Source organism: Talpa occidentalis, unplaced genomic scaffold (assembly GCF_014898055.3).
Source record: "Talpa occidentalis isolate TD23 unplaced genomic scaffold, MPIMG_talOcc4v2.1 talOcc4.12, whole genome shotgun sequence".
NCBI classification, from domain to species: domain Eukaryota; kingdom Metazoa; phylum Chordata; class Mammalia; order Eulipotyphla; family Talpidae; genus Talpa; species Talpa occidentalis.
Genome location: NW_023601212.1, coordinates 61,689,629 through 61,710,504, shown reverse-complemented (window position 1 = coordinate 61,710,504; position 20,876 = coordinate 61,689,629). Strand labels below are relative to the sequence as shown.

General features: G+C 37.6%; 1 protein-coding gene across 12 annotated transcripts in view; it reads left to right on the top strand.

Annotated features, from left to right (window-relative positions):
• The window catches only part of PRRC2C (proline rich coiled-coil 2C), an 87,288-nt gene that overhangs the window by 24,334 nt on the left and 42,078 nt on the right, over positions 1-20,876 (top strand). For 10 of the 12 annotated variants that reach the window (XM_037506492.2, XM_037506495.2, XM_037506493.2 and 7 more), the window contains exons 3-13: positions 574-751; positions 2,035-2,144; positions 3,555-3,680; positions 5,591-5,814; positions 7,407-7,489; positions 8,086-8,219; positions 8,297-8,384; positions 9,314-9,458; positions 10,885-10,938; positions 15,811-16,423; positions 18,587-18,756. In XM_037506492.2, coding sequence (XP_037362389.1) covers positions 574-751; positions 2,035-2,144; positions 3,555-3,680; positions 5,591-5,814; positions 7,407-7,489; positions 8,086-8,219; positions 8,297-8,384; positions 9,314-9,458; positions 10,885-10,938; positions 15,811-16,423; positions 18,587-18,756 — 1,925 coding nt within the window. The remainder of the gene's footprint in view (positions 1-573; positions 752-2,034; positions 2,145-3,554; positions 3,681-5,590; positions 5,815-7,406; positions 7,490-8,085; positions 8,220-8,296; positions 8,385-9,313; positions 9,459-10,884; positions 10,939-15,810; positions 16,424-18,586; positions 18,757-20,876) is intronic. The other 2 variants (XM_037506491.2, XM_037506494.2) reach the window with 2 other exon arrangements.

Here is a 20,876-nt window from a genome sequence, read left to right as displayed (position 1 = left end):
AATTAAATGTCTTAAAATAGAAAATTTGTATATACATGCCTTAAGATATTTACTTTTCCTGTTGTCAGCAAAAAAATGAGAAACGTGTAGTTTCAAGGGGAAACTTTGGGCAATGAAATTAATGACATAGAGCTATAGAGTCCTATAGTTTGGTTTAGTTGTGTTTTTGATACCCTCAACCCGTTGTTTATAGTGAAAATGGACTAGGTATCATAGATGTGCTAAATATATTATGTACATAAAGTTTTCATAGTCTCTAAAATATGACTTAATTTGAAATAAACTCCCTGAAAATATTACAAAGACAGCATTATTCGTGATTTCTTCTCATCCTATGTAGGGTTGCATTGTTAGAAATTTTATGTTCAGTAGCTTGAATAGTATATTTTAATATAATTTGTGCATCACATTGTGGTGCAGGTATGTGACTTAGTCTAAAATTTCCTTGTTAGGAATTCTGAATATCAGGAAATAGTTCAATGACTCAATTAATTGCTGTTGTTTTTATGTATTATAGAATACAATGAGTAATAAAACAAATGTTCTAAGAATGTTGATGTTGTTGGTTTTTAGTAGCAGCTCGACATGGATTACAAAGTCTTGGAAAAGTTGGTATTTCACGGCGTATGCCTCCACCTGCTAACCTCCCTAGTCTCAAAGCAGAAAACAAGGGCAATGATCCCAACGTGAACATTGTGCCTAAAGATGGCACAGGATGGGCATCAAAACAAGAGCAGCACGAAGAAGAAAAGTGAGTCAAAATCTGCTAAAGAATGAAACCATTTTCCTTTCTTTGTAAGGGAACTTATGTTTGAGTTCATTCTATGTATGCTGGGGTGTATTACATATGACAGGCCCTTTAAAGTCTCTCAGATAGTCAGCTTCAATGGATTTTTCCTGTGCCTGAGTTTAGTGACAGTATTTCCATGTCTCAAGATAGGCCATTTGACAGATTGCTAATACACCTTCCTAATATACTATGTCAAGCTCCCTCCTGTCCCATACCCACCACGTCAGGCATTCTTTTTCTAATATCATTAAGAGTTGATTCTATTAAATAATTTGTGATGCTAAGAATTTCCCTCCCAGCTTCACTAAAACTATGTCTGATGCTCATCATATTTCTTGAATGAATAAAGAATTAGCAAGAGAGATGGGGCAAAAGTAATAATGTCCCTCTTAGTCATTCAACAGGTGTTTTCACCTCCTGTGTGTCAAGAATTATGTTGGACTCTGTTGAATAACTAAATCAAATAGTGGTAATTATTAAAAATGAGAGAAACAATTGGATACTGGACAATTTCTGGACTTCTGTTAGGGGGAGCTTTACATAGTAAATTTTATGGCTTGAGAAAAACTTATCAAGGGCTTATTCTTTGTTTCTTAGTTGTGGAATTATTTTGTGGTATGCAAGTCAGTTACAGTTCTAAGTGTGCCAGAGATATATTGCATTTAAGTCTCTTAACGACCCTTTTCATTTTTAAGCATTAACTCATTACAAAGATTGAATAAAACTAGACCCTTATAAGACACCTTTTTACTCATGGGATTGGATTAGGCAGGTTGCCATGATGACATCTTTGAATAACAATAATAAGTACAGTGGTGAACCTGTTGCCTGCCAAATGGAGGGCATGCTTATTAGCCTTAGCTCCTGGCTTATTCTACCAGCCCAGACTGTATGTATTCCTTTTTGTTTGTATTCCATTCTGTTAATTCTAATTATAAATATTCTCATCTCAAAACAGATTTTTGTAGTTATGTTCAATAATGATTGTTTCCCTGTTTTTACAAAGTGAAAAATAAGCAAAGCTGTGCTTGGATTATTCAAAGGTAGAAATGAAAGGGACTGAAAATAGCTATAATTCATTTTAAGGAATGTTGTAGAGGGACAACATTTGTAATGTACACATCTGTCAATAAATAAGTAGCCAAAATTACTTGTACACAAATGTACCTTACAGTTTTTATTTTATTTAAACATGTATCTGAAATAATGGATTCTTTTCTTTCTTTTTTTTTTTTTTTTTTAAGAACACCAGAAGTTCCACCAGCACAACCAAAACCTGGGGTTGCAGCTCCCCCAGAAGTAGCACCTGCTCCCAAATCATGGGCCAGTAACAAGCAAGGTGGGCAAGGAGATGGTAAGTGGACGTTAGCTGGGGAAACTGACTAGTCTTGGTAGTTACTGAACAGCCATGCTGAGAGATAAGGTGGGTGGATTGTGTGTTTCAGTATCAGTGTAGAATATTATCAAAGGATATACTCAGGCCCTAAAACGAGGGTCTTTGTAAATCTCTTAAGAGGCATACATAAGCCAATGATAGGGATTAAAGAAAGAGGCTTTAAGAAATCCTCTGCTCCTGTGTATCTTTACCCTATATAACCTCATAAAACCAGTACCTTCAACTCTTTGAAACTTAAAAGTACCTCGACATTGTGTAGGTTGCTGGAAACCATATTCATTTCTGTCTGTGCCCACAAGTTCTGCTGTTTCAAACATGCTTTTCATAGTTTCTAGCATAGAGTAATGCTAGCAAGTAGCCATAAAGCATAGAAGCTGTAATACTTTCCTACCCGAAGCCTCGCTAGTGGCACAAGAGGTTAAGTCTTAGCACTATGAAGCTATCTGCAGCCACTGCAGCATGAGTTCGATCCCCAGCCAAGGAGCTACCCACATGCCACAGAAGACCTCTCCTGTCTCACCCGTTGCTCCCCTCAGTGGTGTATTTCAGTTGATCTGCCTGTTCTGCTCCCTGCTCTCTCTCTGGTGAATTCTCCTCACCCCTCCACCCCCAGCCTATACCCCAGCTCTTGTATGTATAAATAAATTTTTTAAAAATTCTTTAAAAAAAAATACTCTCCTAGCCCAAGGAATGATGAAGTCCTTGTCAAAATTAAATTTTTTCACTTGTAAAGTAGAAAACTTCTATAAAACATTCTATGGAAAAAGCCTCCTAGGAGCACAAGCTAATAAAATCAGCTCTTTTAATATATAGAATTATATAGGGCAGAAGAAACCATATAACAATTTAAAGAACTGTGAAAATAAATATGCAAGCACATTAGGTTGCTGGGCGAATTGATGAATAATGAGGCACAATCGGTGTCTCAGTGAAAAATAAATGCAGTAAAAGGGCATTTTAAATACAGTGTTGATAATTTTTGTTCTAAGATGTAGTATATGATTTGAATTGATGCTTAGCGTGATTAGCAAATTTGTTTGACTTGTATTGAAAAATGTAAGGGTTCATAATAAAATAACAGTATTGAAAATCCTCACTTAAACCCTGTCATTTTAAATGAGTACTCTGGACCAGTATTTGGCAGATTCCTTTCTTAGATTTTTATCTCCTTGTGGCTGTTCAGTAACTTTCCAAGGGATTTTAATTCTAGATGAATTTGAAAGTTTCATGCATATGAATAATCATCACTGAAATGTGAAGTGATTTTTCAAAAAAGCAGGTTAACTTTATCCTGGGAGGATTATATGAATTATCTGCAGTTTGAAAGTTACATTTGATGTTTTTTTTTTTTAAAAAAAAAATCTATAGGAATCCAGGTGAATAGTCATTTTCAGCAAGAATTTCCCAGCCTGCAGGCAGCTGGAGATCAAGAAAAAAAAGAAAAAGAAGCAAATGATGATAACTATGGCCCTGGACCGAGTTTACGCCCACCAAGTAAGATTGCTTTCTACTTAATAAAAATACAGAAGATCATGGGCCTCCCCGGTGGCGCAGCGGTTGAGCGCTGGGTTGCGAAGCTGCCCGCAGCCTCTGCAGCACCAATTCAATCCCCGGCTGCTCCCTGGCCACCAAAGGAGGGTCCCACATGGCGCGCAGACCTCTCCTGCCGCCCACTGCTCCCCTCAGCAGTGTACTTCGGTCCTTCTGCCTGCTCTGCTCCCCGCTCTGGTGAATTCTCTCACCTTCCCGCACTTCTGACTGTACCCAGTGCTTGTATGTATAAACAAACAAATAAATAAATAATAAATCTTTAAAAAAAAAAAAAAAAAAATACAGAAGATCATATTTGTGTTTGGTATAACTTCTTGCCTGCTATTGCATGTATGACTTTCCAGGTTTGAAAGGGCAGACTGTAACTAGTTGCTTGCTATTCAAGTATAGTTTTTACATGGGCAGTATTAGCATAGCTCGAGAACTTATTAGAAATACTGTCTTCGGCCCTACACTCAACCTACTGAATAAAAATATTTTTATCTTAACAAGATGCCTAGGTGACTTATTTGCACTTCAATATTTGGTCATTTGTACAATAGTAAAGTTTTTCCAGGAAACCTTCCCAATTTATAAATATTTGTATTCATTAATTTGGTTTTCTGTAATTATTCAGGAGTCCCTTGCTTTCTGAACTAAAACTGTGAAACCGAATCATTTTGGGTACATAATAAAGCAAAAGTTAACAATAGAAATACAGATGTTGAAGAGATTTTGAAATGTCTTAGTATTGTATTAATGTCATCATTGCCAAATTTCTCAAAGGATCCTATATAAGTGAGCAGGTTCCACTTTACCACAGCAATTAAAACCTGTATTTCTGATAATCTGACACAGTCCATATTTCTTTGGATTCATTTCTTGTCAGGTCTGAGCAAATTTTTTTTTAATTGCCACGTATAGTTGATCAATAGACATGTCAGGTCTGTTGTTTCCTTGTCAAGTTGAATTTTCATCAATTATCTGTTGCTTCCTGGCAAATTTGATAGCTTAAAAGGACAAACTGAATGGGACTTAAAAGAATGTAAGAATCAGGAATCTAGCAGCTGTTTAGCTAGGGGTTCTGGTTCAGAAACTCTGAGCAGAAAGGCAGTGTACCTGCCCGCTGAGGCTGACTTCATTAGGGCCCTCTCCACGTTCATTCATGGTAACTTTTTTGTATGTGCGCTGCTTACAACATGGCTCCCCACCACACACACACCCCAAAAGAAAGGAGAGACAGACATCTCCCACCCAAGAGGAAAGCCCACAGTCTTTTAGAAAGTCATCTCAGAAGAAACATGTCATCATTTCTGCCTTATTCTACAGGTTACACAGATTAATTCTGGTACATTGTAAGAGGTGACTACATAGATGTGAATACCAAGAGATGGAGACTGCAGGCCATCTTGGAGGCTACCTACCAAATAGTTTCTTTGTAAAACAATTAACTGTTTTATTTTGTTAAGAGTAACAGAACCAGATAATATAGTCACTCAGTCTGTCCAGTCTGCTCTTAGCAATAGTAGACTGAAAACAAGTGAAGTCGTGCCTCACTGGCAGTCCTTCACAGCCAAGAACTTACACCCTTCTGCCCTCATGACATCTCAGACGTAACAGTGATTTAAATTTCTATATCAAATATTGATAAAGCCTAGTAGAGAAGTTTAAACATTTTCTTCCCTGGCCCCCCCGTATTTACTTGTGCTGGCACCCTGAGATATATCCTCTCTGCTTTTGATACCCAAATATCTTGAAATCATTTCACTATTCTGTCATCATGTTAACTTATATTTTCTTGAAATGTACCAAGTTTGGTTTCACTCTGTGACGTTCAGATTTTTTCTTAATCCTTTCTTACCTCTCAATATCAGATGTTGCTTGTTGGAGAGATGGTGGTAAGTCTGCTGGCTCACCTTCAACATCTGACCAAGATGAAAAACTACCTGGTCAGGATGAAAGCTCAGCTGTAACATCAGAACAAAATGATATCCTCAAAGTGGTGGAAAAGAGGATAGCTTGTGGTCCACCACAGGCTAAGCTAAATGGACAGCAGCCTCCCCTTGCTTCCCAGTACAGAGCTATGATGCCTCCTTATGTGAGTATTGTTAAATAAGCAAGTGGTTAAATAAGAGGTTTATATAATATATACTTCTCAGCCCCTACACCCCGTATTTCCTAGAAAGTAATGGTTAAAGCTCTCAACCTACTGTGAAATGATATATATTGCTAGTTAAATGTGTCCCAGTAAATTTATTTGCATCTTTCGGGGAGACCATTGCTGTCTGAAAGAAGCAGACAGTTCTTAAGTTCATATGTCGTGTCTATGACTTAATTCATGTATTCGAGCTCTAAATAGCCATATTTCCTATTCTTTTTTTGTATTTTCAGTTGACTATTCTAAGGCAGAGGAGGAAAATTAATGATTAAATGTAACTTCTTGTTAAATATTTTCTGAAAAAGAAACTGGGGAGTACGATAGAAGTCAGTCTTATATGCCATTCTGGCCTTGAGAAGTGACTTATACCTAACTACTGGTCTCCTAATAATTTTCAGATAGTGCCTTCAAAGTCCCATTCCAGGTGTGGGATGGGACGAACAGAACAAGGGACATCAAATAGACTTTGTTCCCAGTTTTACTAATGATTTCATTTGAATAAAGCATTCCACTAATTAACATAAACATGGAAGTTTTTAAACTGTATGTCGAAAATTTTTAGAGTGTCTCTGCAGTTAATCTTGAGGGGAAATCCTAAATTTGAAATAATTTAATACCACATAAAATTAATCTTGATGCTTGAATAACTAGCTGAAGAAGTATCTAACACAATTTTCACTATGAACATTTGCCTCCAGTAGTTTATTTGCTAACTTCAGTTTGGAAGATGTGATGTATGAAAATTCTCCAGAGTATTCCCCCAAACAAAAAGCTCCACAGTTGAGTTTCAGTTGCTGCAATATCTTTATAAGCTTTGTTCCAGCCCTTCCTAGAAATTTCTTCTTTCAATAGCGTGACCATATAAATGTATCCCATTTCAAGTCAGTGTCCTCATTTAACAGTTATTTTTTAGAAAAACTAATTTCAGAATATAAATTGTGTATTTAATAAAGGTAATATGATAATTTTGTTTTTTTATATGTAACACACATAATTTGCTCAGGATATAAGCTAACAGTAAATAACCATTCTTTGACATTTTTCCCTTCCAAATCATATATTATTTGTCTACATAATCTATCTTATAAATTCTCAGCTTTTCAAAGTCAAGGTCCCATAGAGGAACATCATCTTTACACCTCAGTTTATAATTGCTGTTTGTATATAATAAGTGACTTAGCTCAGAAATCACCTAGGCCCTGTTCATAGAATATCCAAGTAGCTCCCTGTCCACCTTCTTTTCCTCTCCTTTGTGTATGGACTATACTTATATCTGAGATCCTCTGTCAAATCTGCCTTTAATAATTTTATATTCCTCCCTTAAGATGAAGTCTCATATTCTGTCAGGTATTTGCTCATGGCTAAGGTTTTGCAGTTTCTAGGTACATGTATGTTATTTTTAGCTTTTCATGTCACTACACAAATCATCTTTATGTTTTATTAATGGGATAACAGAAGGTCTTCATATGAGGTGCCTTAGTTATTCCTTATTTACATTGAATTTTTTATCAGTTTTTGTTTCCTTTGTTCAGATGTTTCAACAATATCCAAGGATGGCGTATCCTCCACTACATGGTCCCATGAGGTTCCCACCTTCTTTATCTGAAACAAACAAGTAAGACTATTAAATGATTAAAGTCTATAAGGTGTATATATGCTTGTTAAGGTTTTCCAGAAGTTCAGCATATTTTAGTGACTGAGTCATTATTCTGTCCTCAACTTACAATTGCCACTAACAAGTAATTGGCAGACTTCCAAAAGACAAACAAAGTATTTCATTTTTCTAAAATTTTGACATAAAATTCTGAAAACTGAAAATCACAGTCCTGAAAGTTGGTAACACTTGTTTACCCCTGCTTCCTTTCATAATTTCTTGGTTAACATAATACATGAGCTTCCTCCTGTATGTCTTTTCTTAAAGTTAATTGTTTTGAGATTAGTGTTAGCTATATTACCTTCAACATACATTTGTGTTATTTTAAATCCTTGAGAGTTAACAAAGCTCCTTATCCGCTATTAAATACATGTATAATAATTATAACATGGATTGTCCTGCATTTATGGGTTAATATTATTTATTCGTGCTTGTGTCAGGTGCAAAATATTTTATGTATCTTGATAAAGAAAGCGTTGAATTGAATGAACTAAATTCCAGTTTTGTAATATTTTCCTAATTTAGTATTGAAACTTTGTATCCTTTCCCTTCATTAGAGGTGTTCGTGGAAGAGGCCCACCTCCTTCGTGGGCTGCTGAGCCTGAACGCCCCTCTATTCTTAGTGCGTCAGAACTAAAGGAGCTTGATAAATTTGATAACCTAGATGCTGAAGCTGATGAAGGCTGGGCAGGTAAGAGACAAAGATAAAGCAATCTCAGTTTTTAGTTGCTTTTAAACAGTCCATCTGAGTTTTCCTTATTTTAATAGGTGCACAGATGGAAGTAGATTATACAGAACAGTTGAATTTCAGTGATGATGATGAGCAAGGAAGTAGTAGTCCTAAAGAAAATAGCAGGTAAGTTGTGATATCTTTCATGAACAGTAGTGTCTATTTAGTTAAGGTACATTATTTAAAGTACATTAGCCATTCAAAGATTTATTTTTATTTATGCATACAAGAAGTTGGGTTTAGGCCAGAGGTATGGGAGTGAGAGGATTCACCAGAGATAGTGGAGAGCAGAACAGGCAGATCTACTGAAATACACTGCTAAAGGGAACAGCAGGCGAGATGGGAGAGGTCTGCTGAGCTATGTGGGTCAGCTCCCTGTCCAGGATCGAACTCATGCCTTAGTGGCTGGCAATAGATAGCTTGATAGCACTGAGACTCAAACCCCTGCACCACCAGGGAGGCCCCATTAACCATTTATGAAGAGATTTCATTAATAGGCAGTAATGTATGATGTACTATATGTGCTAATGTATAATGTACTATATGATTTACTGGCTATTAATTCCTTATTTATAAAATTTCTACATTCTATTGCTGAGTTTTATGGAGAGGGAGGGTGTTAAATGAGCCAAATTTTATCTTTTTCATTAAATCAGCATAAAATAGAATACAGTTAACTGATATTTCTGAGATTACTCATTTGCATTCAGCTGAGAGTTTTTGGCAAGGGGCTAGAGAAAATGAAATGTATTCTTTTGCCAAGTTGTTTTTCAAGCATGCATGTTCTTATTTGACAATAACTATATTCCTGTACTTTGTACCATGTGTTAATCTTAACATTGCCAAACCCCAACACATTCTAGATATAGTATGTGTTTGCTTGAGTGAATGAATTAGCGCACTAGATTACAAAACCATCTTATTCCTTGATATATTTTTTTCCTCCCTAAAACCACATGGAAATAATGTCTTTTTTACATAGAGAAAATGCCATTACTTACCATATAGTCCATCCACTTTGCTTTTTTTATTTCCCCTGGATTTTGATTCTTCAGTGAGGATCAAGTTTCAAAAGCCTCCGAAAACACTGAAAACAGAAAAGAAGCAGATGACGGTTGCAACACTAAATCATCTCCTCAGATTCCTTCCCAGCCTTCAGTGGCAAAAGGTCCCTATGGGAAAGGACCTCCGTTTAATCAGGTTTGTTGAACTTACAGAGAATCCTTGTCTTTGCAGTTACATGGATGAATTAATCTTACCACAGAGGTGGAAAAAGACTTAAAAATGGAAACTTTCTTCTTGAGTAGCTCCAACTCTAAACTATACTTCTGTTGCACATTAACAAAAATGATCAATACCATAGCTAACATCAAGTAGACACTAAAATTTTCCTTTTTTTATTATAGCAACTGATTCATATCAAAGTGGATGAGTTGCTTTATGATTTACTGGTTATTTTATAAATCTTAGCATGCATGTGTGAGAAAATTCATGCTGTGTAAAAAAAAACAGAGGGAGTAAGGAAATAGAAGAAGTTTGAGCCATATTGAAGAACAGTAACAGAGGGAAATATGTGGGGAAGATAGACATGAGCCTACTCCTAAGATGCAGAAGGCTGCACTGAAAATTGGGATTGAAAAAAACTGTTTTCAAGAGAGTTCAACTTAGCTCTCAGTATACATGGCATGTACTTGTTGAATCCATGCAAAATAGACGAAGAAACCAGTCCTTTCAGGGAGATGAAGGAAGTAGCTAACAGCCCAGAAAGGAAAGAAATGAAAATGCCAGTGAGTACCAATTACAATAGAGTGTGAAAAGTACTGAAATAGATTGCGCACAGTGAGATCTTAGAGAATTCTTTGGGAAAGGTTTTGCAGAGAACTTAGTACTTGAAGCAGAAAATAGTAAACATTGGGAACAGAGTGATTTCATGTAGTTCCAAGTAGTAGGAACATCTTCAGAGTACAAAAGTATAAGGAAGTATGACACTTTCAAGAAACATCAAATAGTTCGTATACAAAAGTAGTAAGAAACCTATCAAAGAACCAGTTGTTAAGCCTTATATGCTTACACAAAGGAGTTCAAGTTTTATTTTTACAGCACTGGCTTAGCAACTGGAGAACAAAGCATTTTTCAAATAATACTTTTATGAAATGGTACTTTTTTACTAATTTGGGTTTTTTTTTTGTTAAACTGATGTATATTTTAGCAAGCAGATATTCTTTGTATTATGTGTGTCATGTTAGATTTTTCTTTAGATAGATGTCATTTTTAGTTTGCCATTAGATGTAGAAAAATAATTGGGTTTATATAAACAAGATTTTGAAAATAGAAATATATCTCTCCACCGTTGAATTATATGGGCCAGGATTCCAAAATTTATGCACTAAAATTCTTTTTGCCAAGCTCTTTGGCACTTTAACCTTACTAAAATGGTGTTTCTATGGAATGTAAAGATAATTTGTAGTGAGTGATGTGCTTTTTACTAAAAAAGAGAAAAGGATAAAGATGATAAACTTTTTACAATGTTGTAGTCTAACTGAGGAAAAAAAATCAGTTCAGAAATATTTCCAGTGGATATCTTTTATCTGATTTTTTAAAATAACAAAACTTTCCTTTATAACAGGAGCGTGGACCATCTTCACACCTGCCACCACCTCCAAAGTTGCTTGCACAGCAGGTAAATCTTAACTAAATGCTGGTGTATTGTGGTCTCTGTTTTTAACTTGTTTTAATGGAAAGGCTCTGAGAATGTTTTTTTTTTTTTATAACTTGATGAAGCACTTACAGAATTCACCTTATAGCTCCTACACCCTTTCCTCTGCGTCCTTTTACTCTCAGCTAATAAACATGCTCCTAATTTCACTAAGAAAATAAGAAGTACCTATTTTGCCCATTTCACAGTACTTGTTTTGACTTCCTTCTTGACCCTGCTAAGGACAATCTTTCAACTTCCCTGGATCCCATCTTCTGTCATTCACCAATAATAATATATCCTATCATGAAAAATATTATTTTAAACAAGCCTTTCCTTAAATACTACTACCCTCCACCCCCTTACAATTTTCACCCTGTTTGCTCTGTTCTCCTTTATGGTGACATTGTTTTAATAAACTATTTACACTTACTGTTTTAACTTTCACTCTCATTAAACTTCTCCAGTTACGCTGTCATCTCCAACTATACCTATGAAACTATTAAGATTAATAATGACTTCCATCTTGCCAAGTCCAGTTCTCTTGCCTTTATTTTATTTAATCTTAGGAGCAGCTGATGTAGTATCTCATCATTTTTTTCCTTAGGATTTATTTTATTTATTTAGTAGAACTGGGGTATAGGACACAGGTGTGGGGCATGAGAGAGTTCCCCAAAAACAGTGGGGAACAGAACAAGCACATTTACTGTAATGCACTGCTAAGGGGAGCAGCAGGTGAGACGGGAGGGGTCTGTTGCACCATATGTGAGTTAGCTCCCTGACTGGGACATTGAGCTCAGAGCTGTAGAGGTGATAACTAGCACTGAGACTTAACCCCTACACCACCAGGGAGGCCCTCCTCACCATTCTTTTGAAGACACTTGTTAGAGACATCACATTATTTTGTTTTTTAATTTGTGTTCCTTCTGGACCTCCTGTACTAACCTTTTGGTATTGGAGGGCTCAGGACTGTGTTCTCATTCCTGCCTTCATTTTCATATTTTTAGCATATATTTTTTTTTTATTTTTATTTTTAAAGATTTATTTATTTATACAAGCACTGGGTACAGTCAGAAGAATGGGAGGGTGAGAGAATTCACCAGAGTCAGAGCGGGGAGCAGAGCAGGCGGAAGGACCAAAGTGCACTGCTGAGGGGAGCAGCGGGCGGCAGGAGAGGTCTGCGCGCCATGTGGGACCCTCTTCTGGTGTCCGGGGAGCAGCCGGGGATCGAACTGGCGCTGCAGAGGCTGCGGGCAGCTTCGCAACCCAGCGCTCAACCGCTGCGCCACCGGGGAGGCCCTTAGCATATATTTTTAAGGGATCTCATCTGCATTCATGGTCATGCAAATGTTTATCTCAGTCCTTAAATCTCTCCCCTGATTTCAAAAGTAATGTATTTAGCATTTTTATATCTAAAGTATTCTATACTTTAATAATATCCAAACCATTGGAGAAAGCATCTCCTCCTCCCATACATAAATAGTTCTACTTACCCTGTCTTCCCCATTTTAGGTAATGACATTATCATACACCCATTTGCTCAGGTTAAAACCTGGAAAGTTACTCTTAGCTCTTACTTCTTTTATGTCTTCACATCCAGCCTGGTCCTAATCCTTCAGCAAATAATATCACCTCTATATTCAGAATATATTCCAACAATGTATATGTATGTGCTGCTATATTTCATTTGAGCTATCACAGTAGGTTCTTCACAAGTCTTCCTTTCCTTTCATGCTGCCTATGCACCCAATTGCTCCATCCCAAATTCTCTTAGAGTAGATATAATCTCTTAAAACTGTGCACATTTAGGAGGCCTCCCTAGTGGCCTAGGGGTTAATTCTCAGCGCTGTCACCACTGACCTGTGTTTGATCCCTGGCCAGGGAGCTAACCCACATATGGCACAGCAGACCTCTCTCCTGTCTCACCTGCTACTCTCCTTAGCACTGTATTTCAGTAAATCACCTGTTCTGTTCCTCTCTCTGTCTCTGGTGAATCCTCTCACCCCCCTGCACCTCTGGCCTATACCCCAGTACTTCTACACAAAAATAAAAAAATAAAATCTTCTAAAAAAATGCTCACTGAATTAGTCATTCCTTGTTCGGGTCTCTCCATTGGTCTTTAAGTCCCTGTCTGCTCTTGTGATTTCATCTACTTTTCTCTCTGTGTTCTTGCTTTACAAATTTATTACTACTATTTTGTGTTTCATTTGCTGTTTCTTCTAGCTAAAAGATTCTTTTCGACATCTTATAATAAAGTTATTTGTTCAGAAGTCTTCCCTATCACCTTACTCTGATAGCTGCACATACCACAGTCATCCTCATCTCACCAGTTACTTTTGTTTTAATTACTACATAATTAAATGTATGTGTGTATATAGATGCAAATACATATATACACGTACATGCATACATACAATTGTATCTGTGTACATACAAGCTAAAAGTAAAACAAAAAGTCTTCATGAACTTGAAAAACCAAAGATGTCATAAAAGGCATAAATTGTTTTTAAAAATTAATCAGTTGGGGGCTTCCCTGGTGGCGCAAGGGTTAAGTCCCAGCACTATCATGTGACTGCAGCATGAGTTCAGTCCCTGACCAGGGAGCTAACCCACATGACTCAGCAGACCTCCCCCGTCTCGCCCACTGCTCACTTTAGCAGTGTATTTCAGTCTGCCTGCCTGTTCTGTTCCCCACTCTGTCTCTGAATTTTTTTCACTCCCTGTACCTCTGGCCTACACCCCAGTTCTTGTATGCATAAATAAAAAAAAATTTTTAATTAATCAGTTGGACTTTGTAAAACATCTCTAAGGCAATGAAAGATGTTTCTGGAAAAATACTATTAATATAAAGAACTCTTTTTTTTTTTTTTTTTTAAACCCATACAGTGCATTGAGACAAACAACAGTCCAACAAAATAATTTGAACATTCACTTTACAGAATAGACCTTACAAATGGCACGTGAAATAATATACAGTCCATGTCAAAAAATGTTAATATCTTTAATCATCAGGGAAATGTAAATCAAAATCACAGTGAGATTTGTTAGCCAAATTTGGTGTTGACACGAAATATTGGCAAGAATGTAGAGTGGCTGGCACCCTCATAAATTGGTGGAGGAATGAAAACACACATTTTCACGAAGACTAAGGTATGAATGCCCACAGCTATTTTAGTCACACTTTTAGAAAACTAAGATTCTACATGTCCATCCAGAGGTGAAATAGTATGCCTATGATATACTACTACCCAGCAAGGGAATGGAGCAGAAATACTGATATACATAATAACCTCCAAACTTTTACACAGAGTATTAACCAGAAACAAAAGAGAATGTGGCTTTATGTATCCATTATTATGAAACTCTAGGACAGGCAGAATGACCAGTAGATTAATAAATGGTTTTGTTTGGGGTTATGGGCAACAGCGGAAGAATGATGAAAATACTCTTTATCTTGATTGGCACAGTCCAATGAGCTTGTCCAAGCTCATCAAACTTTATAGTTATAATATGTGCATTACATTTTTTATGTATTAGCCTTATGTTAACTTTTTTTTTTAAGGATTTCTTTTTATTTATGCATCTAAAAACTGGGGTGTAGCCCAGAGGTGCAGGGGTTTAGAGGATTCACCAGAGACAGAGTGGGGAGCAGAACAGACAGATGTACTGAAAAACACTGCTGAGGGGAACAGTGGGCAAGACAGGAGAGGGCCTGCTCTACCATGTGGGTTAGATCCCTGGCTGGGGATTGAACTCATGCCACAGTGGTTGGCTATAGTTTGATAGTGCTGAGGCTTTAACCCCTGCACCACCAGGGAGGCCCAAACTTGTTTCTTTTAAAGACGTCTTTTCTGTGATTTTGCTTTGTAAATTAGGAACTTTTACATGGTTTTGCTTTTGCAGCTTGTCTTTGAACTATGATTAAAGAACTAAGCACTCCAGAGATTAATTGGTTTGCCTAAGGCACCCGTGCTTGTAAATAGTCTGGATTCATGGGTTAATATTCAAACCAGTGTTTTCATTGTACCATTGTTTTCTCTTGTAAGGATTCTTGCTGGCTATATGACCTGACTTCTAGGATGTATTCACCCTAATTGCTTTTAAAATCATTATTTTCAAAACACATCTTTTTTAGTTCTATGTTTCAACCCTTCATGGGCTTTTTCATTCTTACTGTCTTTTCATAGTGGCTGGCTGTGAATTTACACTTTGTAGTAATTTTTTTTAGAGCAAATTAATTGAAAATTAAATCACTGAATCTCTCTCTCAGGTGATCCTCCCTCTCCCACTTCACTGTGGATTTTAGATATGCCTTTCTGGAACTTTAAGAGTGAAAATAGATCTGTCCAACCACGCTAATTTCTCAGAATTTCTACTTCGGAGTGTTGGCAGCAGTAGTGTCTCCATTTGCTTCGCTTAATTTCTTAGCTCTTTGCTTTTCCCCTATAACTCTACCTCAGTTGGATTTTTATGTACTTGTTTTCTCTGGAAGATGTTGTTAAAGTACTCATACCCTAAGTATCTTTTTTTCTCTCCATATGGATTTTGAAATTCATATTCTAATTTTATTCAACAAATACTCAATGAACAACAATGAATGTTAAAAGTAGTTTTAAAAAGTCTAAAAATAAATAAGGCACATGTTAAGTAAAATTAGGGGGTTGGATTAATTCTGGTCTTAAAGTGGGGAATTATCTAGACTAAATATTCTCTCATGTTGTTACTTGTTTGCATTTTAATGTGTATGTTTGATCATAAAAATGTCTGATACTTTAAAACATTTTCCTTCTATGCCTGTGTTAGGCAGAGTTGATCAGCAGATTTTCCAGTCTTATCTAATATTTCTTAATGTTTCAGCATCCTCCTCCAGACCGGCAGGCAGGATCTGGAAGACCAGGCCCTTTCCCCCCCAAGCAGCCAGTTCCTGATGATGATGAAATATGGAAGCAAAGAAGACGACAACAGTCAGAACTTTCTGCAGCAGTGGAACGTGCTCGTAAACGCCGTGAAGAAGAAGAACGGAGGATGGAAGAACAAAGGAAGGCAGCATGTGCAGAGAAGCTGAAAAAGTTGGATGAAAAACTTGGCATTGTGGACAAACAACCATCTCTAGAGGAAATTAGAGAAAGGGAGCGAGAAAAAGAACGAGAACGTGAGAAAGAACTTGAAAAAGAGCAGGAACGGGAACGAGAGAAGGAGCGGGAAAAGGAAAGGGAGAGACAACAGGAAAAGGAGAAAGAACTGGAGAGGGAACAAGAAAAGCAACGAGAAATGGAGAAGGAAAGAAAGCAAGAAAAAGAAAAAGAACTTGAACGACAGCAGGAAAAAGAACTACAAAAGGTGAAAGAACAGGAAAAGGAATGTGAGTCAGAGAAGGAAAGGGAAAAAGTGGAGGAAAAAACAGAACACAAAGAACCTGCTTTAGAGCCTGTGGTAGAAAAGCCAGAAAGTGAAAACAACTATAATAAAGGTATGATGGTCTTGTTTGTTCTTACATAAGCTTTACAAAGGACTTCATGTTAGTTATATATGGATGTGCGTATATTTTTTGATAATATACATGCACTAAGTAAAAGTCGTTACAGGTCTTTTGGAATGAAGTTGAATTTTATTGGACACATACCCTGTTTTTGCATTATGGTGATATATATGTAAAGGGAAATTTAGCACCTCAACCATTTTGTAGTGTACAGTTCAGAATGCTCGTAATACTGTGCGACCATCACCACTCTCCATGTCCGAAACTCTTCATTTTGTAAACCTGAAACTCTATTCCCGTTAAACAGTAACTCCCTGTTCTTCCTTCTCCCTGGCCCCTGGGGGGAGTATCAGAGACTTTATGTTTCATATAAGTGGAATCATACAATATTTGTCTTGTGACTGACTTATTTCACTTGGTATCCACAAGGTAATCACTCTGTAGTATATTACAGAGTTTTCTTACATTTTATGGGTGTCACATTGTACAATATTTTTCTTATCCCCTCATGTATCAATGGACAAGTGGTTTGATTCTATATTTTAGGTATTTTGAATAATGCTGCTGTGACCATGTATATAAAGATATCTTTTTGAGACCATGCTTTCAGTTCTTTAGATACTCTGAAGTTGGCTTTCTGGATCATATAATTCCACTTTTAACTTTTTAAAGAATCACCTTACTGATTTCCATAGTAACCTATACCATTTTACATTACCACCAACACTGTACAAATTTCCAATTTCTTCAGGTCTTCACCAATATTTGTCTCTTTTTTTTTTTTTTTTTTTTTTTTTTAAGATTTATTTATGCCTATAAGAACTGGGATGTAGGCCAAAGGTGCGGGGGGTTGAGAGAATTCACCAGAGGCAGAGTAGGGAGCAGAACAGGCAGATCTACTGAAATACACTGCAGGGGAGGTCTGCTGCACCATGTGAGTCAGCTCCCTGGTCGGGGATCAAACTCAGGCCGTAGTGGTGATAGCGCTGAGCCTAACCCCTGAACCATCAGGGAGGTCCCGCAATTTATTTTTTGATTCATTGATGTTTAAGACTGTTGGATTTGCACAGATTTTTTAATTTTCTGGTTTTACTTCTGTGATTGCTTTCTGTGCTATATAGCTACTTTATGTGCTATATAGCTACTTAAATTTTTTGAGGCTAATTTTGTGGCCTTAAGTATGGCCTATCCTGGAAAATGTCCCATGTGCACTTGAGAAGACTACATTGGTGACGGTCACTCTCTTGTCAGATTCATTTGTTTTCTTTATGGATAATCCTTGATCAACATAAAATTAAACCAATGTGGGCAGTTGTTGTTCTAAGGCTGTCCACCATTGTCTATACAGGTGTCTTTGTTAACATACCTTTCCCTTTCAAAAGCAGCAGCAACAGCAGCTCTCTGCCCACCTGTGTCTATAGCTGCCTGTTATTTCCTTTCTTTTTTTTTTTTTTTTTTCTTTCTACTAAACCCTGCCCTTTTAAAATTCAAAAAGGGGCCTCCCCAGCGGCACAGCAGGTTAAACACAGTGCTGTGAACCTGTCTGCAGCCTCTGCAGCACGGATTCAGTTCCTGGCCAGCCAGGGAGATACCCAAATGGCTGCTCTCCTAGCAGTGTCTTCAGTCCATCTGCCTGTTCTGCTCCCTTCTCTGTCTCTGGTGAATTCTCTCACCCTCCCACACCCCTGGCCTGTACCCCAGTTCTTGTATAAATAAATAAATCTTAAAAAAGAAAAAGAAAAAAGAAAAGTAAGTCGTTATGTTATAAGTGTTGTAGGCCTTTTGTGTTTTCACATAAGTCACAAGGAGTGAATATTGACAGCAGCATTATTTATTGAAACAAATGGAAAGTGGGTAGTGTTTTAAATGTTTTATTGTCACCAAATAGTGAATGTAGATTTTTTTTTTTTTTATATATGGTTGAAGCATTTGGTCCTGTGATCTCTTAGGACTTTATCTTTGAGAAAATAGAACACTATTTGTTAACCTGTTATTACCTCACTCATGACTACTTTATATTAGAACACAAAACTTGAATGTTACTCTTCCTCACTGACTTTTAAAATACCTTCACTCCAGTACAGAAATCATCAAGTCATCTTTTAATAAGTGTTAAAGATGAATGTCATTATCTTTCACCTTCTCTTTGGGCAGAAGATGACCCAGTTTTCACTAGACAAGACAGTAATCGCAGTGAAAAAGAGACGACGCAAGTGACCCATGAAGCAGAACCAGAGTCAGGCTCTCAGCCCCGGCCTGCTGTATTATCTGGCTATTTTAAACAGTTTCAGAAGTCTTTACCACCAAGATTCCAGCGGCAACAGGTAATAGCAAAAATATTTTGTCATGTACATGTGATTGAAAGGTTTATTGTTCAGTAATCTGAGAAATAATTTGATGTAAACTCTACAGAACACACAAATTTTCCCTGAATTTCTTTCCCTTTTTAATTAGCTCATTTTAATGGGCTTTATCATGAACACCTTTGTGTTTTTCTATTTTTCCTATACCTCATCTATGGGTACCTTCTTCCTTTTTAGGAAATGGTCCTCTAAGTTTAATAGGTGGATTAGTTGCTTAAGTCACGTACTAAAATGTCATAATTTATCCTTTTTTTTTAAAGATTTATTTATGCATACAAGAATGGGGTTACAGGCTAGAGGTGGGGGGTGGGAGAGGATTCACCAGAGACAGAGTGGGGGACAGAACAGGCAGATTTGTAACAGGGTGGTCCCCAGGAAAGGGGGAGGTTCCAGGTTCCCTGCCCCACCCAAGGAAGGGTGGAGCTGAGCAGGAAGAGGAGAAGCTGCAGAAGAGACTGAAAAAGAAAGCAGGATGGAGCCAGGAGACCTGGAGGAGACGCATGGAGCCTAGAAACACGTAAAGAAACTGCGCTTGTCTTTTGGTCGTGGACTGGGTGACACAGATGTGGGTGAGACCTGTGGGGAGGTGACAATGACAGCTTTTATCTTGATGTTGATTTTGCTCTTTTCCTTCCGGGCTTGTCCAGTTGTTTGTGACCCTTTTCTGTGGGTCCCCACTGGAAGATGTTTTAGACTTGTGGTAGACTTTGGGGCCTTGTTCTGGGCCAATCCCATATGGATGGACTTTTACCCACGAGGGGATGGGTAACTTTGGGTGCTTCATTTAGAAACTAGACTCTTTGCCTTACCTGTATTGTTTCCTAGTTTAATTGAAGTTCCTTCCCATTAAAGTCTCCTATGTTTTGTGTTGATGCGGCGGATGGCAGAACCCATGTAGAATAGGCAGGTTTGCAGGGTTTGGGCTGACCCTCTCCCTGTCCTATAACAGATTGACTGAAATACACTGCCAAGGGGAGGAGCGGGTGAGTCGGGAGAGGTCTGCTGCACCATGTGGGTTGCTCTCTGTCCGGGGATCTAACTTGTTCATGCTGCAGTGGCTGCAGTTAGCTTCATAGGTTGTATCTTAACCCCTTGGGCCACCAGGGAGGCCCCTAATTTATCCATTGTTCCTTTGTCTTGCCTCTTACCGTTAAATGTCTTGACTTTTTAATCATTGATTGATTTGCCATTTGTTTCCAAAACAGTACAATTTGGGAAGTATAGCTACACACCTTGGTATGTGGCTATGCTTCACCTCACAACTGAAGATATATAGTACCATCGCACTGTAAGGTTGAACTCCTCTAAAGCCATTGTTCCCACCTCACTCGCCGCTCCCACCACCACATTTTTCATACAGTCCACACACTCTTTGTGGTGTTTTGCCAGTTTGTTTGCTTTGGTTGTGAATATTCCACATGAGTGAAATCATTGATAGTTGTGTTTCTCTTTCTGACTGACTTCACTTAGCATAATCACCTCAAGTTTTCATCTACTTAATAGCTAAGTAGCATTCCATTGAGTGAATATACCACAGTTTCTGTATCTAGTCATCCACTAATGGACATTTAAGATGATTCCATGTCTTGGTTATTATAAATAGCATTGCTGTGAACATAGGGGTGCAGTTATCTTTTTTGAGTTACTGTTTTCATGTTCTTCAGATAAATACCTAGCAGTAGTAGTGCTGGATCATTTATCATTACCACTTTTAGTTTTGTTTTTGTTTTTCCTCATAAAAAAATCACCATTGGTTTTTCTATTGAGGCTGCACCAATTTATAGTCTCACCAACAGTGAATAGAGTTACTTTTTCTCAACACGTTAGCCAAAACTTGTTTTTTTTGACAGAGGCCATTCTCACATGTGTGAGGTTATACCCTATTGTGGTTTTGATTGGCATTTTCCTTAAAATAAACGTTGAAAATTTTTTCATGTGCCTGTGGCCATTTGTATATATTCTTTGAAGAAATGTCTTTCTGATTTTAAGATTTCAAGGAGAGGCCCCTCCCCCCCCCCCCGCCGCCCCCGTGGCGCAGTGGTTGAGCGCAGCCTTTGCAGCGCCAGTTTGATCCCCGGCCA